Genomic DNA, 20247 nt, shown 5'->3' with positions numbered 1-20247 from the left:
TCCACTTTATACATAGTCATACTTTATTGATCCCGGGGGAAATTGGTTTTCATTACAGTTGCACCATAAATAATAAATAGTAATAGAACCATAAATAGTTAAATAGTAATATGTAAATTATGCCAGTAAATTATGAAATAAATCCAGGACCAGCCTATTGGCTCAGGGTGTCTGACCCTCCAAGGGAGGAGTTGTAAAGTTTGATGGCCACAGGCAGGAACGACTTCCTATCACGCTCTGTGCTGCATCTCAGTGGAATGAGTCTCTGGCTGAATGTACTTCTGTGCCCACCCAGTACATTATGTAGTGGATGGGAAACATTGACCAAGATGGCATGCAACTTAGACAGCATCCTCTTTTCAGACACCACCGTGAGAGAGTCCAGTTCCACCCCCACAACATCACTGGCCTTACGGATGAGTTTGTTGATTCTGTTGGTGTCTGCTACCCTCAGCCTGCTGCCCCAGCACACAACAGCAAACATGATAGCACTGGCCACCTCAGAATCGCAGAACATCCTCAGCATCGTCTGGCAGATGTTAAAGGACCTCAGTCTCCTCAGGAAATAGAAACGGCTCTGACCCTTCTTGTAGACAGCCTCAGTGTTCTTTGACCAGTCCAGTTTATTGTTAATATGTATCCCCAGGTATTTGTAATCCTCCACCATGACCACACTGACCCCCTGGATAGAAACAGGGGTCACCGGTACCTTAGCTCTCCTCAGGTCTACCACCAGCTCCTTAGTCTTTTTCACATTAAGCTGCAGATAATTCTGCTCACACCATGTGACAAAGTTTCCTACCGTAGTCCTGTACTCAGCCTCATCTCCCTTGCTGATGCATCCAACTATGGCAGAGTCATCTGCAAACTTCTGAAGATGACAAGACTCTGTGCAGTAGTTGAAGTATGAGGTGTAAGTGGTGAAGAGAAAGGGAGACAAGACAGTCCCCTGTGGAGCCCCAGTGCTGCTGATCACTCTGTCGGACACACAGTGTTGCAAGCACACGTACTGTGGTCTGCCAGTCAGGTAATCAAGAATCCATGATACCAGGGAAGCATCCATCTGCATCACTGTCAGCTTCTCCCCCAGCAGAGCAGGGCGGATGGTGTTGAACGCACTGGAGAAGTCAAAAAACATGACCCTCACAGTGCTCGCTGGCTTGTCCAGGTGGGCGTAGACATGGTTCAGCAGGTAGATGATGGCATCCTCAACTCCTAGTCAGGGCTGGTAAGTGAACTGGAGGGGATCTAAGTGTGGCCTGACCATAGGCCGGAGCAGCTCCAGAACAAGTCTCTCCAGGGTCTTCATGATGTGGGAGGTCAATGCCACCGGTCTGTAGTCATTGAGGCCGCTGGGGTGCGGCGTCTTCGGCACAGGGACGAGGCAGGACGTCTTCCACAGTACAGGAACCCTCCGGAGCCTCAGGCTCAGGTTGAATACATGGTGAAGTACTCCACATAGCTGAGGGGCACAGGCTTTGAGCACCCTGGTACTGACACCCTCCGGTCCTGCAGCCTTGCTTGGGTTCAGACGTTTCAGCTGTCTTCTCACCTGTTCAGCTGTGAAGCCCACCGTGGTGGTTTCATGTGGGGAAGGGGTACAGTCATGAGAGCAGGCTGGGGGACTGTGAGGAGGGGTAGGAGGGGAGAGTGGAATATGTGTTGGTTGGGGGCCGACAACAGATGGCTCATGTGGGGGATGGGCAGGGGCCACAATGTCAAATCTGTCAAAGAACAGGTTAAGTTCATTGGCCCTGTCCACACTGCCTTCCGCTCCTCTGTTGCAAGTTTGCCGGAACCCAGTGATGGTCCTCATCCCCCTCCAGACCTCTTTCATGTTGTTCTGCTGGAGTTTCCACTCAAGCTTCCTCCTGTACCTGTCTTTAGCCTCCCTGATCCTGGCTTTCAGGTCCCTCTGTATTGCCCTCAGCTCCTCCCTATCTCCATCTCTAAATGCCCTCTTTTTAGCATTCAGGATGTCCTTAATGTCCTTTGTCACCCATGGCTTGTTATTTGAATAACAAAGGACAGTTGTCAGAACATTGCAGTCCACACAGAAATTGATGTAATCAGTGATGCACTCAGTGAGCCCATCAATATCCTCTCCACATGGCTCACAGAGTGCCTGCCAGTCTGTCATCTCAAAACAACCCTGGAGCGCCTCATAAGCCTCTTCCGACCACTTTCTCACTGTCCTCGAGGTTGCAGGTTTACTCTTCGCCAGAGGCACGTAGCAGGGTTTTAGATGCACCAGGTTGTGATCTGACCTTCCCAGTGGGGGGAGGGGAGAGGAGCTGTATGCATCCTTAATGTTAGCGTACATCAAATCCAGAGTCCTCTCCCCTCTGGTTGTACAGCTCACATACTGCGTGAAGTTGGGCAGCGTTCTAGCCATGGTAACCTGGTTGAAGTCACCCGAGATGGTAATGAGGGCACTCGGGTGCTGGGTTTGTAATCTGGCTATGACGGTGTAAATGCTGTTACACGCCGACGTTGGGTAAGTGACTAGTTCCACTCTCTGTTCTTAATCTTAATGCAGGGCTTCTTCCCTCTCCCCAACCCTCTATAGATGATGTTTGACCCATTGAGATCCTCCATCAAATTGTTTATTGCTTCAGAATTCAGCACTTATGCCTCCATTAAGAATCAAATGTATGGAGCTGATGACTTTACTAACCTTTGCATCCTCCCTTCACTTTAACTCTATTTTCACTGTGACAGATTAGCCAATTGCAAATAGAGTAGCTGCCAAAACACATTGTTGCCCACCCAGGGACATTGGGGATGTATTGCTGAATGAACAGCTCCAGTTCTTGCAGTGAAAATAGACTTACAGGTGTTTCAGGATTTTGACACAGCAAATCCAAATAAGGCTAGTATGCAACACATGATTTTCTGGAGTGGGGATGATAATGTTTGTAGGTTGTGTTGTTGCCATGCGCCTGGTGTCCTTGTCTTTAGCAGCAAGAGCTTGCGCAGTTGGAAGTGAATGTTGAGCATGGTGGATGAGTTGCCAATGAAGCAGGCTACTTTAATCTGTACAGTTGCAAACTTTCAGAGCCATAATTGCATCCATCTAGGAAAATAAACTGCATTTCACTCTGCTCATAACTCACATCTTTAGATGGGGAGGGTGATATGGGCTCTGAGTCAGAAGAGTCCCTCAAAACAGAATACCCAACTTTTGAATGGCTTTAACCACAGTGAAAACATGGCTGATCCGGCCAAGTTTCTAGTCAAAGGTGACGCCAATGATTTTGACAGTGGGATAACTTGATAATAGTAACTGATTGTCAAAGAGAGGTGGTCAAATATTCTTCCTGGTTATAGTCAATGCTTTGGATTTGCATAATAAGTGCCAATCAAAAATCTAACTTCAGCTTGAATATGGAATTGCATATGGAGTTGTATGCAATCAGTAAACATCTTCTGAAGTCATGATGCAAGAAAATCATTGGATAGAGAAACATCCCACCTTAGCATGAGAAACTTCTCCGAAAAGGTTCTGAAGCTGAGATAATTGGGCAACAGCCCAAGTTTCCTTTCCGCACATTATAACTTAAATGTAGAGTTTTCTATGCAATTCCTGTTAACTTTGTTTTTCCAAGGAATCGATTAAGTCACTTCTGGACAAATGTTGTTTTAAAGGAATTTTCTGTAACCCAACATCAGGAATTAAATTTTTTGTCAATATTTGGGCATAACTCTAATGAAGTGTGCAGAAGAGCATTCACAGCAAAACCCAATATAACTTTGGTGAGCAGGTGCTGTTTGAAAGTACTATTGACCAGGGTAATGGTGATTAGAGAGTAGGCTAATGGAACAACTGCTGCAATAATGGGGCACTCGCTAATTTGTTTGCTCTCTTTCTGTGATCAGGACGTCCCGATTTCCCTCTGTGTTCAAGTAGATGACAGTGTTGTAGCAGTATTGAAAGAGTTTGAGTAGAGTTGCAGCTAATCGTGAGTTAGATAGCAGGGAAGGTTCAGACATAAAATGGAGACACTGCCTAGTAGAGCAGTCAACAAAGGAGTGGTCATTGACGGAGTGATCTGAGGCAGAGTGGTAGGGCCAGGGGTCTGGGATATTCCTGATCGAGTCCATGATATCCTGAAGTGGAAAGAAGAACAGCCAGAGGTCGTGGTACATATTGGTACCAACAACATAGGAAAAGGGAGGAGGTCCTGAAAACAGACTACAGGGAGCTAGAAAGGAAGCTGAGAAGCAGGACCTCAAAGGTAATAATCTTGGGATTACTGCCTGTGCCACGTGACAGTGAGTATAGGAATAGAGCGAGGTGGAGGATAAATGTATGGCTGAGGGACTGGAGCAGGGGGCAGGGATTCAGATTTCTGGATCATTGAGACCGCTTTTGGGGCAGGCACGACCTGTACAAAAAGGACGGGTTGCACTTGAATCCGAGGGGGACCAATATCCTGGCAGGGAGATTTGCCAAGGCTATTGGGGAGAGTTTAAACTAGAATTGCTGGAGGGTGGGAACCAAACTGAAGAGACGGAGGAAGGGGCAGTTGGCTCACAAATAGAGAAAGCATGGAGACAGTGCGAGAGGGAGGATAGGCAGGTGATAGAGAAGGGATGTGCTCAGACCAATGGTTTGTGATGTGTCTATTTTAATGCAAGAAGCATCATGAACAAAGCAGATCAGTTTAGAGCATGGATCAGTACTTGGAGCTATGATGTTGTGGCCATTACAGAGACTTGGACGGCTCAGGGGCAGGAATAGTGCCAGAATTTAGACGTTTCAGAAAGGACAAGGAGGGATGCAAAAGGGATGGCGGGGGGTGGGGGTTGGTGTGGCACTGCTGATCAGAGATAATGTCATGGCTGCAGAAAAGGAGGAAATCACGGAGGAATTGTCTACTGAGTCTCTGTGGGCGGAAGTTAGAAACAGGAAGGGGTCAATGACACTACTGGGTGTTTTTTTTATATAGACCACCCAATAGTAACAGGGACATCAAAGAGCAGACAGGAAGAGAGATTCTGGAAAGGTGTAATAATAACAGCGTTGTCGTGGTGGGAGGTTTTAATTTCCCAAACATTGATTGGCATCTCCCAAGAGTGAGGGGTTTAGATGGGGTGGAGTTTGTTAGGTGTGTTCAGGAAGGTTTCCTGACACAATATGTAGATAAGCCTACAAGAGGAGAGGCTGTACTTGATCTAGTATTGGAAAATGAACCTGGTCAGGTGTCAGGTCTCACAGTGGGAGAGCATTTTGGAGATAGTGATCATAATTCTGTTTCCTTTACCATTGCATTGGAGAGGGATACGAACAGACAAGTTAGGAAAGCGTTTAATTGGAGTAAAGGGAAATAGGAAGCTATCAGGCAGGAACTTGGAAGCATAAATTGGGAACAGATGTTCTCAGGGAAATGTATGGCAGAAATGTGGCAAATGTTCAGGGGATATTTGAGTGGCATTCTGCATAAGTACATTACAATGAGATGGAAATGATGGTAGGGTACAGGAGCCGTGGTGTACAAAGGCTGTTGAAAATCTAGTCAAGAAGAAAAGAAAAGCTTACGAAAGGTTCTAAAAAACTAGGTAATGATAGAGATCTAGAAGATTATAAAGCTAGCAGGGAGAAGTTTAAGAATGAAATTAGGAGAGCCAGAAGGGGCCATGAGAAGGCCTTGGTGAGCAGGATTAAAGACAACCCCAAGGCATTCTATAAGTACCTGAAGAGCAAGAGGATAAGACATGAGGGAATAGGACCAATCAAGTGTGACAGTGGGAAAGTGTGTATGGAACTGGAGGAGATAGCAGAGGTACTTAATGAATACTTTGCTTCAGTATTCACTAAGGAAAAGGATATTGACGATCGTATGGATGACTTACAGCAGATTAAAAAGCTTGAGTACATAGACATTAAGAAAGAGGATGTGCTGGAGCTTTTGGAAAGCATTGTGTTGGATAAGTCTCCAGGACCAGACAAGCTGTACCCCAGGCTACTATGGGAGTGGAGGGAGGGGATTGCTGAGCCTCTGGGAATGCTCTTTGCATCGTCAATGGGGACGGGAGAGGTTCCGGAGGATTAGAGGGTTGTAGATGTTGTTCCCTTATTCAAGAAAGGGAGTAGAAATAGCCCAGGAAATTATAGACCACTGAGTCTTACTTCAGTGGTTGGTAAGTTGATGGAGAAGATCCTGAGAGGTAGGATTTATGAACATTTGAAGAAGCATAATATGATTAAGAATAGTTAGCATGGCTTTGTGAAAGGCAGGTCGTGCCTTAAGAGCCTGACTGAATTTTTCGAGGATGTGACTAAACACACTGATGAAGATAAAGCAGTAGATGTAGTATGGATTTCAGCAAAGCATTTGATAAGGTATCCCATGCAAGGCTTATTGAGAAAGTAAGGAGACATAAGATCCATGGGGACCTTGCTTTGTGGATCCAGAATTGGCTTGCCCACAGAAGGCAAAGAATGGTTGTAGACAGGTCATATTCTGCATGGAGGTTGGTCACCAGTGGTATGCCTCAGGGATCTGTTCTGGGAACCCTACTCTTCGTGATTTTTATAAATGACCTGGATGAGGAAGTGGAGAAATGGGTTAGTAAATATGCTGATGATACAGAGGTTGGGGGTGTTGTGGCTAGTGTGGAGGGCTGTCAGAGGTTATAGCGGGACATCAATAGGATGCAAAATTGAGCTGAGAAGTGGCAGATGGAGTTCAACCCAGATAAGTGTGAGGTGGTTCATTTTGGTAGGTCAAATATGATGGCAGAATATAGTATTAATGGTAAGACACTTGGCAGTGTGGAGGATCAGAGGGATCTTGAGGTCCGAGTCCATAGAACACTCAAAGCTGCTGCGCAGGTTGACTCTGTGGTTAAGAAGGGATATGGCGAATTGGCCTTTAACAACCGTGGGACTGAGTTTAAGAGCTGAGAGGTAATGCTACAAGCTATACAGGACCCTGGTCAGACCCCACTTGGGAGTACTGTGCTTAATTCTGGTCACCTCACAACAGGAAGGATGTGGAAACCATAGAAAAGGTGCAGAGGAGACTTACAAGGATGTTGTCTGGATTGGGGAGCATGCCTTATGAGAATAGGTTGAGTGAACTCTGCCTTTTCTCCTTGGAGCCGGCGGAGGATGAGAGGTGACCTGATAGAGGTGTACAAGATGATGAGAGGCATTGATTGTGTGGATAGTCAGAGGCTTTTTCCCAGGGCTGAAATGGCTAATACAAGAGGGCACAGTTTTAAGGTGCTTGGAAGTAGGTACAGAAGGGATGTCAGGGGTAAGTATTTTATGCAGAGAGTGGTGAGTGTGTGGAATGGGCTGCCAGAGACGGTGGTAGGGGTGGACGCAATATGGTCTTTTAAGAGACTCCTGGATAAGTACATGGAGCTTAGAAAAATAAAGGGCTTTGGGTAACCCTAAGTAATTTCTAAAGTAAATACATGTTTGTCACAGCATTGTGGGAAGGGCCTGTATTGTGCTGTAGGTTTTCTATGTTTCCAGGCACACCAATTTTTACCTCTATAGCCAACTTGTCATTAGGACTGACAGCCTTTGTTTCAGCAAGTAGGCTCAGCTATTTCTTAATACATTACACTGTTTATTGTGATGATCGCGTCATCAGGAGGAAAATAGATGAATCATCCATTTTCAGATTCAGATTAATTTATTTATCACATGTACATCCAAACATACAGTGAAAAAGCATCATTTGTGTTAACAACCAACACAACCCAAGAATGTGCTAGAGGCAGCCTGCAAGTGGTGCCACACACTCCAGTGCCAACTTTGCAGTTTTGACTAGGAATGATGTCAAAAGCCTTAACTTATCTTTTGTTCGCATATGATATCTATACTCTATGCTATCCAGTGGACCCCGCTACAAGTTGTTCATGCATGTAGTAGGCTTGAATGAGATTAAATTCAGATGTGAAACTCTCCAGCATCTTCTTCACATATGACATTGCCTAAGCTCATGAGAACAGGTGAATGTCAATGACCTTAAAATTATTACCAGTTACTTGCATCTCCTCAGAAGACACTAACAAGCTATATATACACACATGTAAAAAATTGTATGACTAGAAAGCAGTTGTACTTACATATTCCATCATGTTACTGGACTCACATTTCCTTTTACTTAACTTCCAGTGCAACCCAAGCTAATTCCAAAACAAGAAAAGTAAATTTAATTGAGGAGAAATTATTACGAGACAAAATTCATAACAGTGAATAATGCAAGACTGAAGGTGCTGTATTTAAATGCACATAGCATTTGTAAAAAGGTGGACAAACTCGTGGCGCAATTAGAGATTGGTCTGTATGATGCTGTAGGCTTCACTGAGTCATGGCTGAAAGAAAGTCATAGTTGGGAGTTTAACATCAAGGGATATACTTTGTATCAGAAGAACAGGCAGGAAGGCTTAAGCAGTGATGTGGCTCTGTTGGTAAGAGATGGAATACATCTTTAGAAAGAGGTGACATAGGGTCAGAGAATGCCAAATCTTTGTGGGTGGAGTTCAGAAAATGCAAGGGTGAAGAAAAACATTATGCAAATCATATATAGGCCTTCAAATAGTAGCTAAAATGTGGGATTGAGATTGCAAAGGGTACTGGAAAAGGTATGTAATAAGGGTAATGACAAAATTGTAATGGGAGACTTCAACATGCAGCAGGATTGGGAAAATCAGGTTGGTGTCAGCTCACAAGAGAGAGAATTTGTTCATAGTCATAGTCATACTTTATTGATCCCGGGGGAAATTGGTTTTTGTTACAGTTGCACCATAAATAATAAATAGTAATAGAACTATAAATAATTAAATAGTAATATGTAAATTATGCCAGTAAATTATGAAATAAATCCAGGACCAGCCTATCGGCTCAGGGTGTCTGACCCCCCCCCAAGGGAGGAGTTGTAAAGTTTGATGGCCACAGGCAGGAGTGACTTCCTATGACGCTCTATGCTGCATCTCGGAGGAATGAGTCTCTGGCTGAATGTACTCCTGTGCCCACCCAGTACATTATGTAGTGGATGGGAGACATTGACTAAGATGGCATGCAGCTTATCGACAGCATCCTGTTTTCAGACACCACTGTAAGAGAGTCCAGTTCCACCCCCACAACATCACTGGCCTTACCAATGAGTTTGTTGATTTTGTTGGTGTCCGTTACCCTCAGCCTGCTGCCCCAGCACACAACAGCAAACATGATAGCACTGGCCACCTCAGACTCGTAGAACATCCTCAGCATCGTCTGGCAGATGTTAAAGGACCTAAGTCTCCTCAGGAAATAGAGACGGCTCTGACCCTTCTTGTAGACAGCCTCAGTGTTCTTTGACCAGTCCAGTTTATTGTCAATTCGTATCCCCAGGTATTTGTAATCCTCCACCATGTCCACACTGACCCCCTGGATGGAAACAGGGGTCACCAGTACCTTAGCTCTCCTCAGGTCTACCACCAGCTCCTTAGTCTTTTTCACATTAAGCTGCAGATAATTCTGCTCACACCATGTGACAAAGTTTCCTACCATAGCCCTGTACTCAACCTCATCTCCCTTGCTGATGCATCCAACTATGGCAGAGTCATCCGAAAACTTCTGAAGATGACAAGACTCTGTGCAGTAGTTGAAGTCCGAGGTATAAATGGTGAAGAGAAAGGGAGTCCCCTGTGGAGCCCCAGTGCTGCTGATCACTCTGTCGGACGCACAGTGTTGCAAGCACACGTACTGTGGTCTGCCAGTCAGGTAATCAAGAATCCATGATATCAGGGACACATCCACCTGCATCGCTGTCAGCTTCTCCCCCCAGCAGAGCAGGGCGGATGGTGTTGCACACACTGGAGAAGTCAAAAAACATGATCCTCACAGTGCTCGCTGGCTTGTCCAGGTGGGCGTAGACATGGTTCAGCAGGTAGATGATGGCATCCTCAACTCCTAGTCAGGGCTGGTAAGTGAACTGGAGGGGATCTAAGTGTGGCCTGACCATAGGCCGGAGCAGCTCCATAACAAGTCTCTCCAGGGTCTTCATGATGTGGGAGGTCAATGCCACCGGTCTGTAGTCATTGAGGCCGCTGGGGCGCGGCGTCTTCGGCACAGGGACGAGGCAGGATGTCTTCCAGGAATCCTCCATGCCAACAAGATGGCTTTTTAAAGCAGCTTGTGCTCAAGCCTACTCGGGGAAAGGCTATCTTCGATTGGGTGTTGTGAAATAACCCAGATTTTATTAGTCAGCTTAACATAAAGGAACCCCTAGGAGGCAGAGATCATAATATGATTGAATTCATACTGCAATTTGAGAGGGAGAAGCCCAAGTCTCATGTATCAGTATTGCAATGGAATAAAGGGAATTACAGAGGCATGAGAGAGGAGCTTGCCCAGGTAGATTGGAGGATACTGGAGGGGGATAATGGCAGAATAGAGGTGGCTGAAGTTTCTGGGTATCATTCACAAGGTGCAGGATAGATGTGCCCACAGGAAGCAGTAGTTCTCAAATGGCAGGGGTAAGCAACTGTGGCTGACAAGGGAAGTTAAGGACTGCATAAAAGCCAATGAAAGGGCATACAAGGTAGCAAAAGTGAGTGGGAAGTTGGATAATTAGGATGCACTTAAAATCCAACAAAAGGCAACTAAAAAAGCTACAAGAGGAGAAAAGATGAAATATGAGTGCAAACTAGCTGATAATATAAAGCAGGATACTACAAGTTTTTTCTGTTATATAAAGAATAAAAGAGTGGTGAGTGTTGATATTGGACCACTGGAAAATTATGCTGGTGAGGTAGTAATGGGGGACAACGAAATGGCAGATGACTTTGCTTCAGCCTTTAACGTGGAAGACAGTAGCTGTCTGCCAGAGGTTTGTGAGTGCCAAGGAGCAGGTGTGAGTGCCATTGCTATTACAAAGGAAAAAGTGCTAGGCAAACTGAAAGGTCTTAAAAGGTGGATGTCACCTGGACCATACGTCCTGAAAGAGGTTGCTGAAGAGATGACAGATGCATTGGTCATGATCTTTTAAGAATCACTTGATTCTTGAATGGTCCCAGAGGACTGCAAGATTGCTAATGTCACTCCATTCTTTAAGATGGGAGGAGGGCAAAATTATATGCCAGTTAGCCCAACCTCAGTATTTGGAAAAGTGTTGGAGTCCGTTATCAAGGTTTCAGGGTAATTGGAGACTAAAGGTTAAAATAAGTCAAAGTCAGCATGGTTTCTGTAAAGGGAAATCTTGTCTGACAAATCTGTTTGAATTCTTTGAGGAAGTAACAAACAGGGTGGACGTCATTTAACTTAGATTTTCAGAAGGCATTTAATAAGGTGCCTCACGTGAGGCTGCTTAGCAAAATAAAATACTATGGTGTTGCAGGAAATATACTGGTATGGATAGAGGAATGGTTGACAGGCAGGAGGCAGCAAATGGGAATAAAGGGGGCCTTTTCTGGATGGCTCCAAGTGACTAGTGTCCCTCAGAGGTCAGTATTAGGACCGCTACTTTTCACATTGTTTATCAATGATTTATAGTGGAATTAATGGTTTTGTGGCAAAGTTTGTGGATGATACAAAGATAGGTGGAGGGATAGGTAGCGCTGAGGAAGCAATTTGATTGCAGCAGGACTTAGACAAATTGTAAGAATGGGCAAAAAAGTGGCAGATGGAATTCAGTGTTGGGAAGTGTATAATAATGCATTCTGGTAAAAGGAACAGTAGTGCAGACTATTATCTAAATGGGGAAATAATTCAAACATCAAAAGTGCAAAGGGACTCAAGACTCCTCGTGCATGACTCCCAGAAGGTTAATTCACAAGCTGAGTCAAAGCGCCAAATGCAATGTTGGCATTTATTTCAAGGGGAATAGAATATATAAACAAGGAGACCATGCTGAAGCTTTGTAAGACACTAATCAGGCCACACTTGGAGTATTGTCAACAGTTTTGGGTCCCTTACCTCAGAAAGGAGAGGGTCCAGAGGAGATTCATGAGGATAGCTCCGGGAATGAAGGGTTTATAATATGAGGAGTGTTTGGCAGCTTTGGGCCTGCACTCACTCGAATTTAGAAAAATAAGTGGGGATCTCACTGAAACCTACCAAATGTTGAAAGGACAGGTGGATGTGGAGAGGACGTTTCCTCTGGTGGGGGTATCTAGAATTAGAGGGCACAGCCTCAAAATCGAGGGGTGACCTTTTAGAACAAAAAGACCTTTAGTAAAAAGACAGGTGTAGGGGGTTGAATGGGATTCAGGATCAGCCATTTCGAAATGGCAGAGCGTACCTTACAGGCCGAATGGCATAATTCTGTCATATTGTCAAATTTCAAGTGCAAAAGTAATCAAACCTCAACTATCAACAATAATAAAAAAATCAGTGAATTATTAAACCATCTGCTTGCAGAATATTGGAGGATTTTGGTGACTCAATTATCCTTTTCCAATTCAATGCTCATTCTGCACTCTCTCCAAAGACTCAACATCCTTCTTATAATGGAGTGACCACAAATGTATGTAATCCTCCAGATGCGGTCTAACTAGAGTTTTATAAAGCTGCAGCATAACTTCCCGACCTTTGAACTCAATGCCCTGACTAATAAAGGCAAGTATGCAATATGCCTTTTTACCCACTCTATCAACCTGTGTAGCCACTTTGAAGGAGCTATGAACTTGGATCCCAAAATCCCTCTGCTCATCAATATTGTTAAGGGTCTTGGCCGTAATGTACTACCTCTTTACATTTGAGCTATCAAGGTGGAATGCTTCACATTTGGCTGGGTTAATCTCCATCTACCATTTCCCTGCCCATTTCTGCAACAGATCTATATGCTGCTGTATTCTTTGCTATCCACAACACCACCAATCTTTGTCTTTTGGAACATGAGAGGAAACCAGAGCACCTGGAGAAAACCCAAGCAATCACAGGGAGAAAATATGAACTCCTTACAGATTGTGGTGGGAAATGAACCCCGTCCTTACAGCTGACACTGTAAAGTGGGGTGCTAATCACAAGCTACTGTGCTGTCCGAATTTCATTCAGCCCTCCCTAAAATAAACCTTCACAGTCAATCAAATGATAATTCTAATTCCTAATACAATAGTTTGACTGTGAAGAAGATAATTTATTTAATTATTTACTGATACAGGGCGCAGTAGGCCCTTCAGGCCACGTTACCCCAGCAATCCCCGATAATGGTGATTAACTCTAACCTAACACAGGACAATTTACAATGATCAATTAACCTACCTGGTAGGTCCTTGGACTGTGGGAGGAAACCGGAGTATCCAGGAAAACCCACGCATTCCAAGGAGAGGATGCACAGAGACACCTTACAGATGGTGCTGGAGTTGAATTCCAAAGCCCCGAGATGTACTAGCATCACATTAACAGCCGTGCTACCATGGCGGCCACATTAATATAGTATTAATATTTTCCCTCAGGTCCAGATGTTAGTGTACAAACAAAATAGAGCGCCACCATGTGGAAATTACATTGAAAATCCACACTGATAACTTTTAATCAATAGCCTGCAAGAAAGCTTCATTTTCAAGTGATAAAATAACAGAATTATAATGTGTGAATACACAATGCATAATTCCTGAGTTTTTACCTTGTGATACAATCTGTTGTTTTCCCACTCTAACAGCTTTTGTATTGATCTTCTAGTCTGGAAAAGACAGAAAAGAAGATATTCTTTTAGCATTATACTTAACACAAAGCATTTATACAATAAAGCAGACAGTAAGGTAAATAAAGATTAATTCTGCAAAAAGTTATAATTTTGCTATAACATTAGAAAAGCTGCTGATCACAAATTTGATAGTTCCACATTTACCTATTTAATCAAATTCTGAGATATAATAACAAATCTACTTAAAAATCATATAGACCAAAACATTTTTGACACTATTTACATAGTAACAATACTATTAAATAGCAAGAGTATTAAGTTCAAAATATTAATGGTATTAAGTTCAAAAGTTCAAAGTAAATTATCAAAGTACATAAACATCACAATATACAACCCTGAGCATTCATAGTAAATCTAGGAAACACAATAGAATAAATGAAAGACCGCATCCAACAGGATGGACAAAAACTAATGTGCAAAAGAGAACAAACTGTACAAATACAAAAAAGAAAAAAAAGTAATAATAATAACCAGTCTAGAAATTTTACAAAGAAAAATAAGAATGGAAATGACAAATTTTTAGAAAACACTATATACACTCAAATGCATTTAGATTAACGTTACCTTGGACAGGAGGAGGAAGAGGAATGACAGACATTAAAAAGCTACACAATAGTCAGATAAAACTTCTAAGGATATATCTTCATCAACAAAAACAGGAATCAGCGCACCATGTGAGCACATGCAATTCTGATAAGTAATACACACTTCAGAACTTAAATGAAAGCACAACCAAGTAAAATGAAGAAATTATCACTACAGAAGAAAAAGTTAACCAAGGTAAGAGCATGCCCCTCCATGGAAGACATCCCTGTAACCTGAGCAAAATGAGGAAACATCGAACATCTGGCTTAGAGACCTCTTCCCAGAAACAGAGAGGTCCCCTGTGGCAATACAGGACCAGGCGGTTAACACAAAATTTATCAAAAATATATAATAAAAGACCAACAACTTCAAGATGATAAATATAGAAAATGTTAAGAGCAACCAGGAACAATTCAACTCACTGCAGGATTCTATAGCTCAATCAAGTGGCAAACATCATTCACCAAAATCTTGCTTTAAAATACGAACTCATAAAAGACACTATACCTTATGATAAATACAAGCCTGATCCAGTTTAGAGTCAGAGTCCTACAAATTATATTACAACCGATCCTTTATTACAGATAGTACGATCCATAATAACTGTCCGGAAATAATATTACATGATAAACAAGAACAACTTAATTAATAGATAAAGCCATTCCAAACAACATAACCTACAGAAATCAATAATGAAAACCACCAGAAATATGCTGAATTAAAAGAGGAAATTGAAAGACTATGAAACATGAATAGGGTATACATCACTATTGGGACAATATCTACAACTGGTATCACCCCAAAGTTATTACACAAAAGCATTAAACAGTTAGCCCTACAAAGCAATACTTACGAAAATCTCCAGAAAGCTAAAGCCCTGAACTCCGCTAGAATAGTCTGAAAGTTCCTAACAATTGGGAAATGAATGTGCTTGGCTATTTCCACAGCTCAAGTTTTATCAGCTTGAGCTGAAGAAATAATAATAATAATAAATTAATAAGTAAAAGAAATTCAAAACATGAGATGAAGAGTCCTTGGAAGTGAGTTCATAGGTTGTGGAAACAATTCAGTGAGGGAAATCGGGTGAAGTTATCCACTCTGGTTCAAGAGCTTGATGGTTGACAGGTAATAACAGTTTCTGAACCTAGTGTTGTGGGTCCTGAGGCTCCCGTACCTCCTTCCTGCTGGCAGCAGCAAGAAGAAAGCATTAATAGGCATTAGCATTAAAAAGGAATTTCAGGAAATTAGGAAGTCAGATAGGTGCATGAATGAAAGAAAAATGGAGAGCTATGTGGGAGGGAATCATCAAGTTGAAAGGTTGGCACAACATCATGGGCCGTGGGGACAGTACTGTTCTATGTTCTGAAGCAAGCACAGAAGAAAATCTTTTTACAAAAAGAGAAAATAGTGGAAATGCTCAACAAGTCAGGGAGCACGAGTAGAAAGAGATGGAAATAATGTTTTAACATTAAGAAAATAGATAATTTGTTTGTAAATTCACCATTCTTAGGAATTATAAAATGTGTTGCAAACATTTTATACAACTTTTTGCAGAAGAAGAAATATAGTAATACAATGAAAATAACACTTCCTCCTTACATGTACCTCCTACATGACAAAATGGCTGAAAAGGTTTAATGGGCTAAATGGCCTAATTCTGCTCCTATATCTTATCATCTATGTCTGGTGCAATATTACAATGGCAGTGATTTATATCTGCAGTTGAGAAACTGCGAAGTCTACAAACCTACAAATAATCACTTCATGAGTAATATTGCAACAATTACTTTTTGTGAGGTGCTGGAAGTTAATAGGGAATGTTCCAAAGACAAGTGTAGTACAACAAAAGAATGCTCTGAAACATAAACAAAAACAATATTCCTGGTCAAACAGCATCAATGGAAAAAGGAAAAACAGCATTGACATTTCAGGTTGATGATCTTTACTCTGAACAAAGGTGTAAATCAAACAGTTTTCAAGTTGTAGCGATGTAGTGGTGAATAAAAATGTTCTATGACAGAGTGCAAGTGTTTTTTTTAAATTTACTAATAACAGTAATTTGGAAAAATTAAGCACTGTGCAATGTCTGAGAGCTGAAAATTTAATAACAACATCAAAAATCAGCACAGATAATTGTTATTCAAAGTCCATCAATTTTCAAACAAGTGTGATAGGTAATTATGATCAATTGAATTGCAGTGAGGAATAGTGGGGATGTAGTGGGTGGATGAAACAGCACCTTTTTCCATATGTTAAATTACAGTGAAGCTGAATGCTCAAGTAGGCCAATATCCTTGTGCAAATACATAAAACAACTTGGAGCTACCAACATCATCCACTTTAACTCTTTATCCAGGTACGACTGTACTCCTGTAATATCAACTCCCTCTTTATTTAATCTAGACATCTGCATCCTTTAATCCCAATAATTTACACCTGCTGCTTCTTTTCTTCGCTTTTGGAGTTCTGTGCAACCTCTGAAACTACTTTTTACTTCTGGGTTTTATGTTAATCATAGAATAAACAGCAAATACTTGTAAAAGCCATGAGAAATGAATTTTTGGAGGGATCAGAATCAGGTTTATTATCACCGGCATGTGGCGTGAAATTTGTTAACTTAGCAGCAGCAGTTCAATGCAATACATAATCTAGCAGAGAGAAAAAAATAATAAATTAAATAATAATAATAAACAAGTAAATCAATTACACATATTGAATAGATTTTTAAAACTGTGCAAAAACAGAAATACATTTTTAAAAAAAGTGAGGTAATGTCCAAAGATTCAATGTCCATTTAGGAATTGGATGGCAGAGGGAAAGAAGCCGTTCCTGAATCACTGAGTGTGTGCCTTCAAGGCTTCTGTACCTCCTACCTGATGGTAACAGTGAGAAAAGGGCATGCCCTGGGTGCTGGAGGTCCTTAATAATGGATGCTGCCTTTCTGAGACACCACTCCCTGAAGATGCCCTGTGTATTTCGTAGGCTAGTATCCAAGATGGAGCTGACTAGATTTACAACCTTCTGCAGCTTCTTTCGGTCCTGTGCAGTAGCCCCTCCATACCAGACAGTGACACAGCCTGTCAGAATGCTCTCCACGGTACAACTATCGAAGTTTTTGAGTGTATTTGTTGACATACCAAATCTCTTCAAACTCTTAATAAAGTACAGCTGCTGTCTTGCCTTCTTTATAACTACATCGATATGTTGGGACCAGGTTAGATCCTCAGATCTTGACACCTGGGAACCTGAAGCTGCTCACTCTCCACTTCTGATCCCTCTATGAGGATTGGTATGTGTTCCTTCGTCTTACCCTTCCTGAAGTCCACAACCAGCTCTTTTGTCTTACTTACGTTGAGTGCCAGGTTGTTGCTGCAGCACCACTCCAATAGTTGGCATATCTCACTCCTGTACGCCTTCTAGTCACCACCTGAGATTCTACCAACAATGTATCGTCAACAAATTTATAGATGGTATTTGAGTTATGCCTAGCCACACAGTCATATGTATACAGAGAGTAGAGCAGTGGGCTAAGCACACCTTCCTGAGGTGTACCAGTGTTGATTGTCAGCAAGAGGATATGTTATCACCAATCCGCACAGACTGTGGTCTTCCGGTTAGGAAGTCGAGGATCCAATTGCAGAGGGAGGTTCAGAGGCCCAAGTTCTGCAACTTCTCAATCAGGATTGTGGTAATGGTATTAAATGCTGAGCTATAGTCAATGAACAGCATCCTGACGTAGGTGTTTGTGTTGTCCAGGTGGTCTAAAGCCGTGTGGAGAGACATTGAGATTGCATCTGCCATTGACCTATTGTGGCAATAGGCAAATTGCAATGGGTCCAGGTCCTTGCTGATGCAGGAGTTCAGTCTACATGACCAACCTCTCAAAGCATTTCATTACTGTCGACGTGAGTGCTACCTGGCGATAGCCATTAAGGCAGACCACATTATTCTTCTTCTTAGGCACTGGTATAACTGTTGCCTTTTTGAAGCCGGTAGGAACTTCTGCTCGTGGCAGTGAGGGGTTGAAGATGTCCTTGAGTACTCCCGTTAGTTGGTTGGCACAGGTTTTCAGAGCCTACCGGGTACTCCACTGGGGCCTTCCGCCTTGTGAGGGTTCACTCTGTTTAAAGACAGCCTAACATCAGCCTCTGAGACAGAGATCACAGGGTCATCAGGTGCAGCAGGGATCTTCACAGCTGTAGCTGTGTTCGCCCTTTCAAAGCGTGACTGGAAATATTGGAAGCCAAAAAGAAAAATACTTAGGCAAACGCTCTACAGTTCATATCACTCAGTTGCAAACAAATAAGTCACGGAAAAAAGGAGAGACTGCTGTTTTGCAGCACACTGCCTTAGGAGATGTGAACATTTACACAGAGAGAGAGAGAGTGAGAGTGAGAAATACATATATATATATATATATATATATATATATATTTATATATTTATTTCAGAGAATATAAATATATATAAATATACACACACACACACACACTAGACAATGGGGTGACTGACCTGTTGGGGCACCCTTTGAGAGAAGGGTAGTGCAGTCTGATGTGAAAAGAATGAACATTAAATTTTCCTGAATGCCACTGGTATCGCTTTGCTTTGGAAACTGAAGTAGAAAACTTCAATTTATTAAAGAAGAACGACACATAGCAAATATAGCTCCTCCTCGTTAAACGAAGGAAACTTTTGATGGCATCATTTCCGGTTTATCTGCCACCCTTGTGCCTCTTGTTGTCATTCTGGAGACGTGCAGTCCTTTCATCCCCCGTCTCTTCATCTCTTCTGCTATTTGTTCTGTCTCTGATCCTGGAGATGTGCATTTCTCAGCCTTTTTGTCTCTTCCTCTCTCCTCCTTCTGTGCCTGTTTCTATCATTCTGGAGACGTGCAGCCCTTTCGTCCCCCATCTCGTCAGCTCTTCTGCTGTTTGTCTCTGATCCTGGAGATGTGCATGCCTCTCCTCCTCACTCTCTTCTTCTCTCATCTTTTTTTGTCCTGACTCTTTGATCCTAGAGTCTTGCGGCCCTGGCCTCATCCGATTCTTGTTCTCTCCCTCTCCTTGCCGCTTCCCGACGACGTTTGGCGTCATCTCTTGACCATAATGTCCCCCTTCCCTTTCCATGCGGCATAATTAGGCTGACCATTTTTTTTTTACCCTTATGCTGGATAGAAGATACAAAGCACTAACACCAAAGAATGCTGATTATTCTTGATGATGTGGTTGGCGCTCTCCTAAATGGATGTGATATAGTCACCACTGTCCTTTGACTGCAGCAAAGGGTTTTATGGGTGTCGCGAAGTATGTCATTACAGTAAGATTTAATTATCTCTTATTGACGGGTGGCAGTTAGATCTGTCCCAATCCTGCACATGCTGATGGTGATGAGCGTAATGTGACCCCTCGAAATAGAGCTGCCCTGCCCTTTTGCTTCGGTAGGTGTCACTGCTGAGACTGGTCGTGCGCATGTGTCGGGCTGTCGCGTCCCAATTTCCACGATGGCTGATCGGGTCTTGGGTGAAAGCCAGCCTGTTGATTTTTGGCGAATGAGCAATTTTTTATGAATATATAACCCTGAACTTGGCTTGCATTCTGTAAATTAGCGCATTTTAATTCAATTTAGCCAAAAAAAGTGCCGCTGTAATGCACCGTTTGTGCTAATTGGAGGTCACAAACAGACAGAGCATGAGAGTTTTAGTAGTATATAGATGGGATAGATATAGATATACACATACACACAGACATATATAAACATGCACACACACAGTGGTGCTAGAAAGTTTGTGAACTCTTTAGAATTTTCTCTATTCTGCAGAACATGACCTAAAATGTGATCAGATCTTCGCGCACGTCTTAAGACTAAATTAAGAGAACACTAAAGCTGTTAATTTATTTATTGAGAAAAATGATCCAGTATTACATGTATTTGTTGGAAAAAAAATGCGAACCTTTGCTTTCAGTAACTGGAGTGACACCCTTGTACAGCAATAACTTCAATCAAATGATTC

The 20247-nt window shown here is 42.5% G+C and overlaps 1 protein-coding gene across 1 annotated transcript in view; it reads right to left on the bottom strand.

Moving 5' to 3' along the window:
• Nucleotides 1-20247, bottom strand: part of chic1 (cysteine-rich hydrophobic domain 1) — a 65862-nt gene that overhangs the window by 4829 nt on the left and 40786 nt on the right. Inside the window, exons 4-5 of the mRNA XM_072270841.1 lie at nt 13572-13628; nt 8089-8148 (exon numbers count right to left, since the gene is read on the bottom strand). Coding sequence (XP_072126942.1) covers nt 8089-8148; nt 13572-13628 — 117 coding nt within the window. The remainder of the gene's footprint in view (nt 1-8088; nt 8149-13571; nt 13629-20247) is intronic.

The sequence above is a fragment of the Mobula birostris genome, chromosome 10 (assembly GCF_030028105.1).
Source record: "Mobula birostris isolate sMobBir1 chromosome 10, sMobBir1.hap1, whole genome shotgun sequence".
Classification (NCBI taxonomy): domain Eukaryota; kingdom Metazoa; phylum Chordata; class Chondrichthyes; order Myliobatiformes; family Myliobatidae; genus Mobula; species Mobula birostris.
The sequence above is the reverse complement of the archived record's forward strand: the minus strand, read 5'-3'. Positions and strand labels throughout refer to the sequence as shown.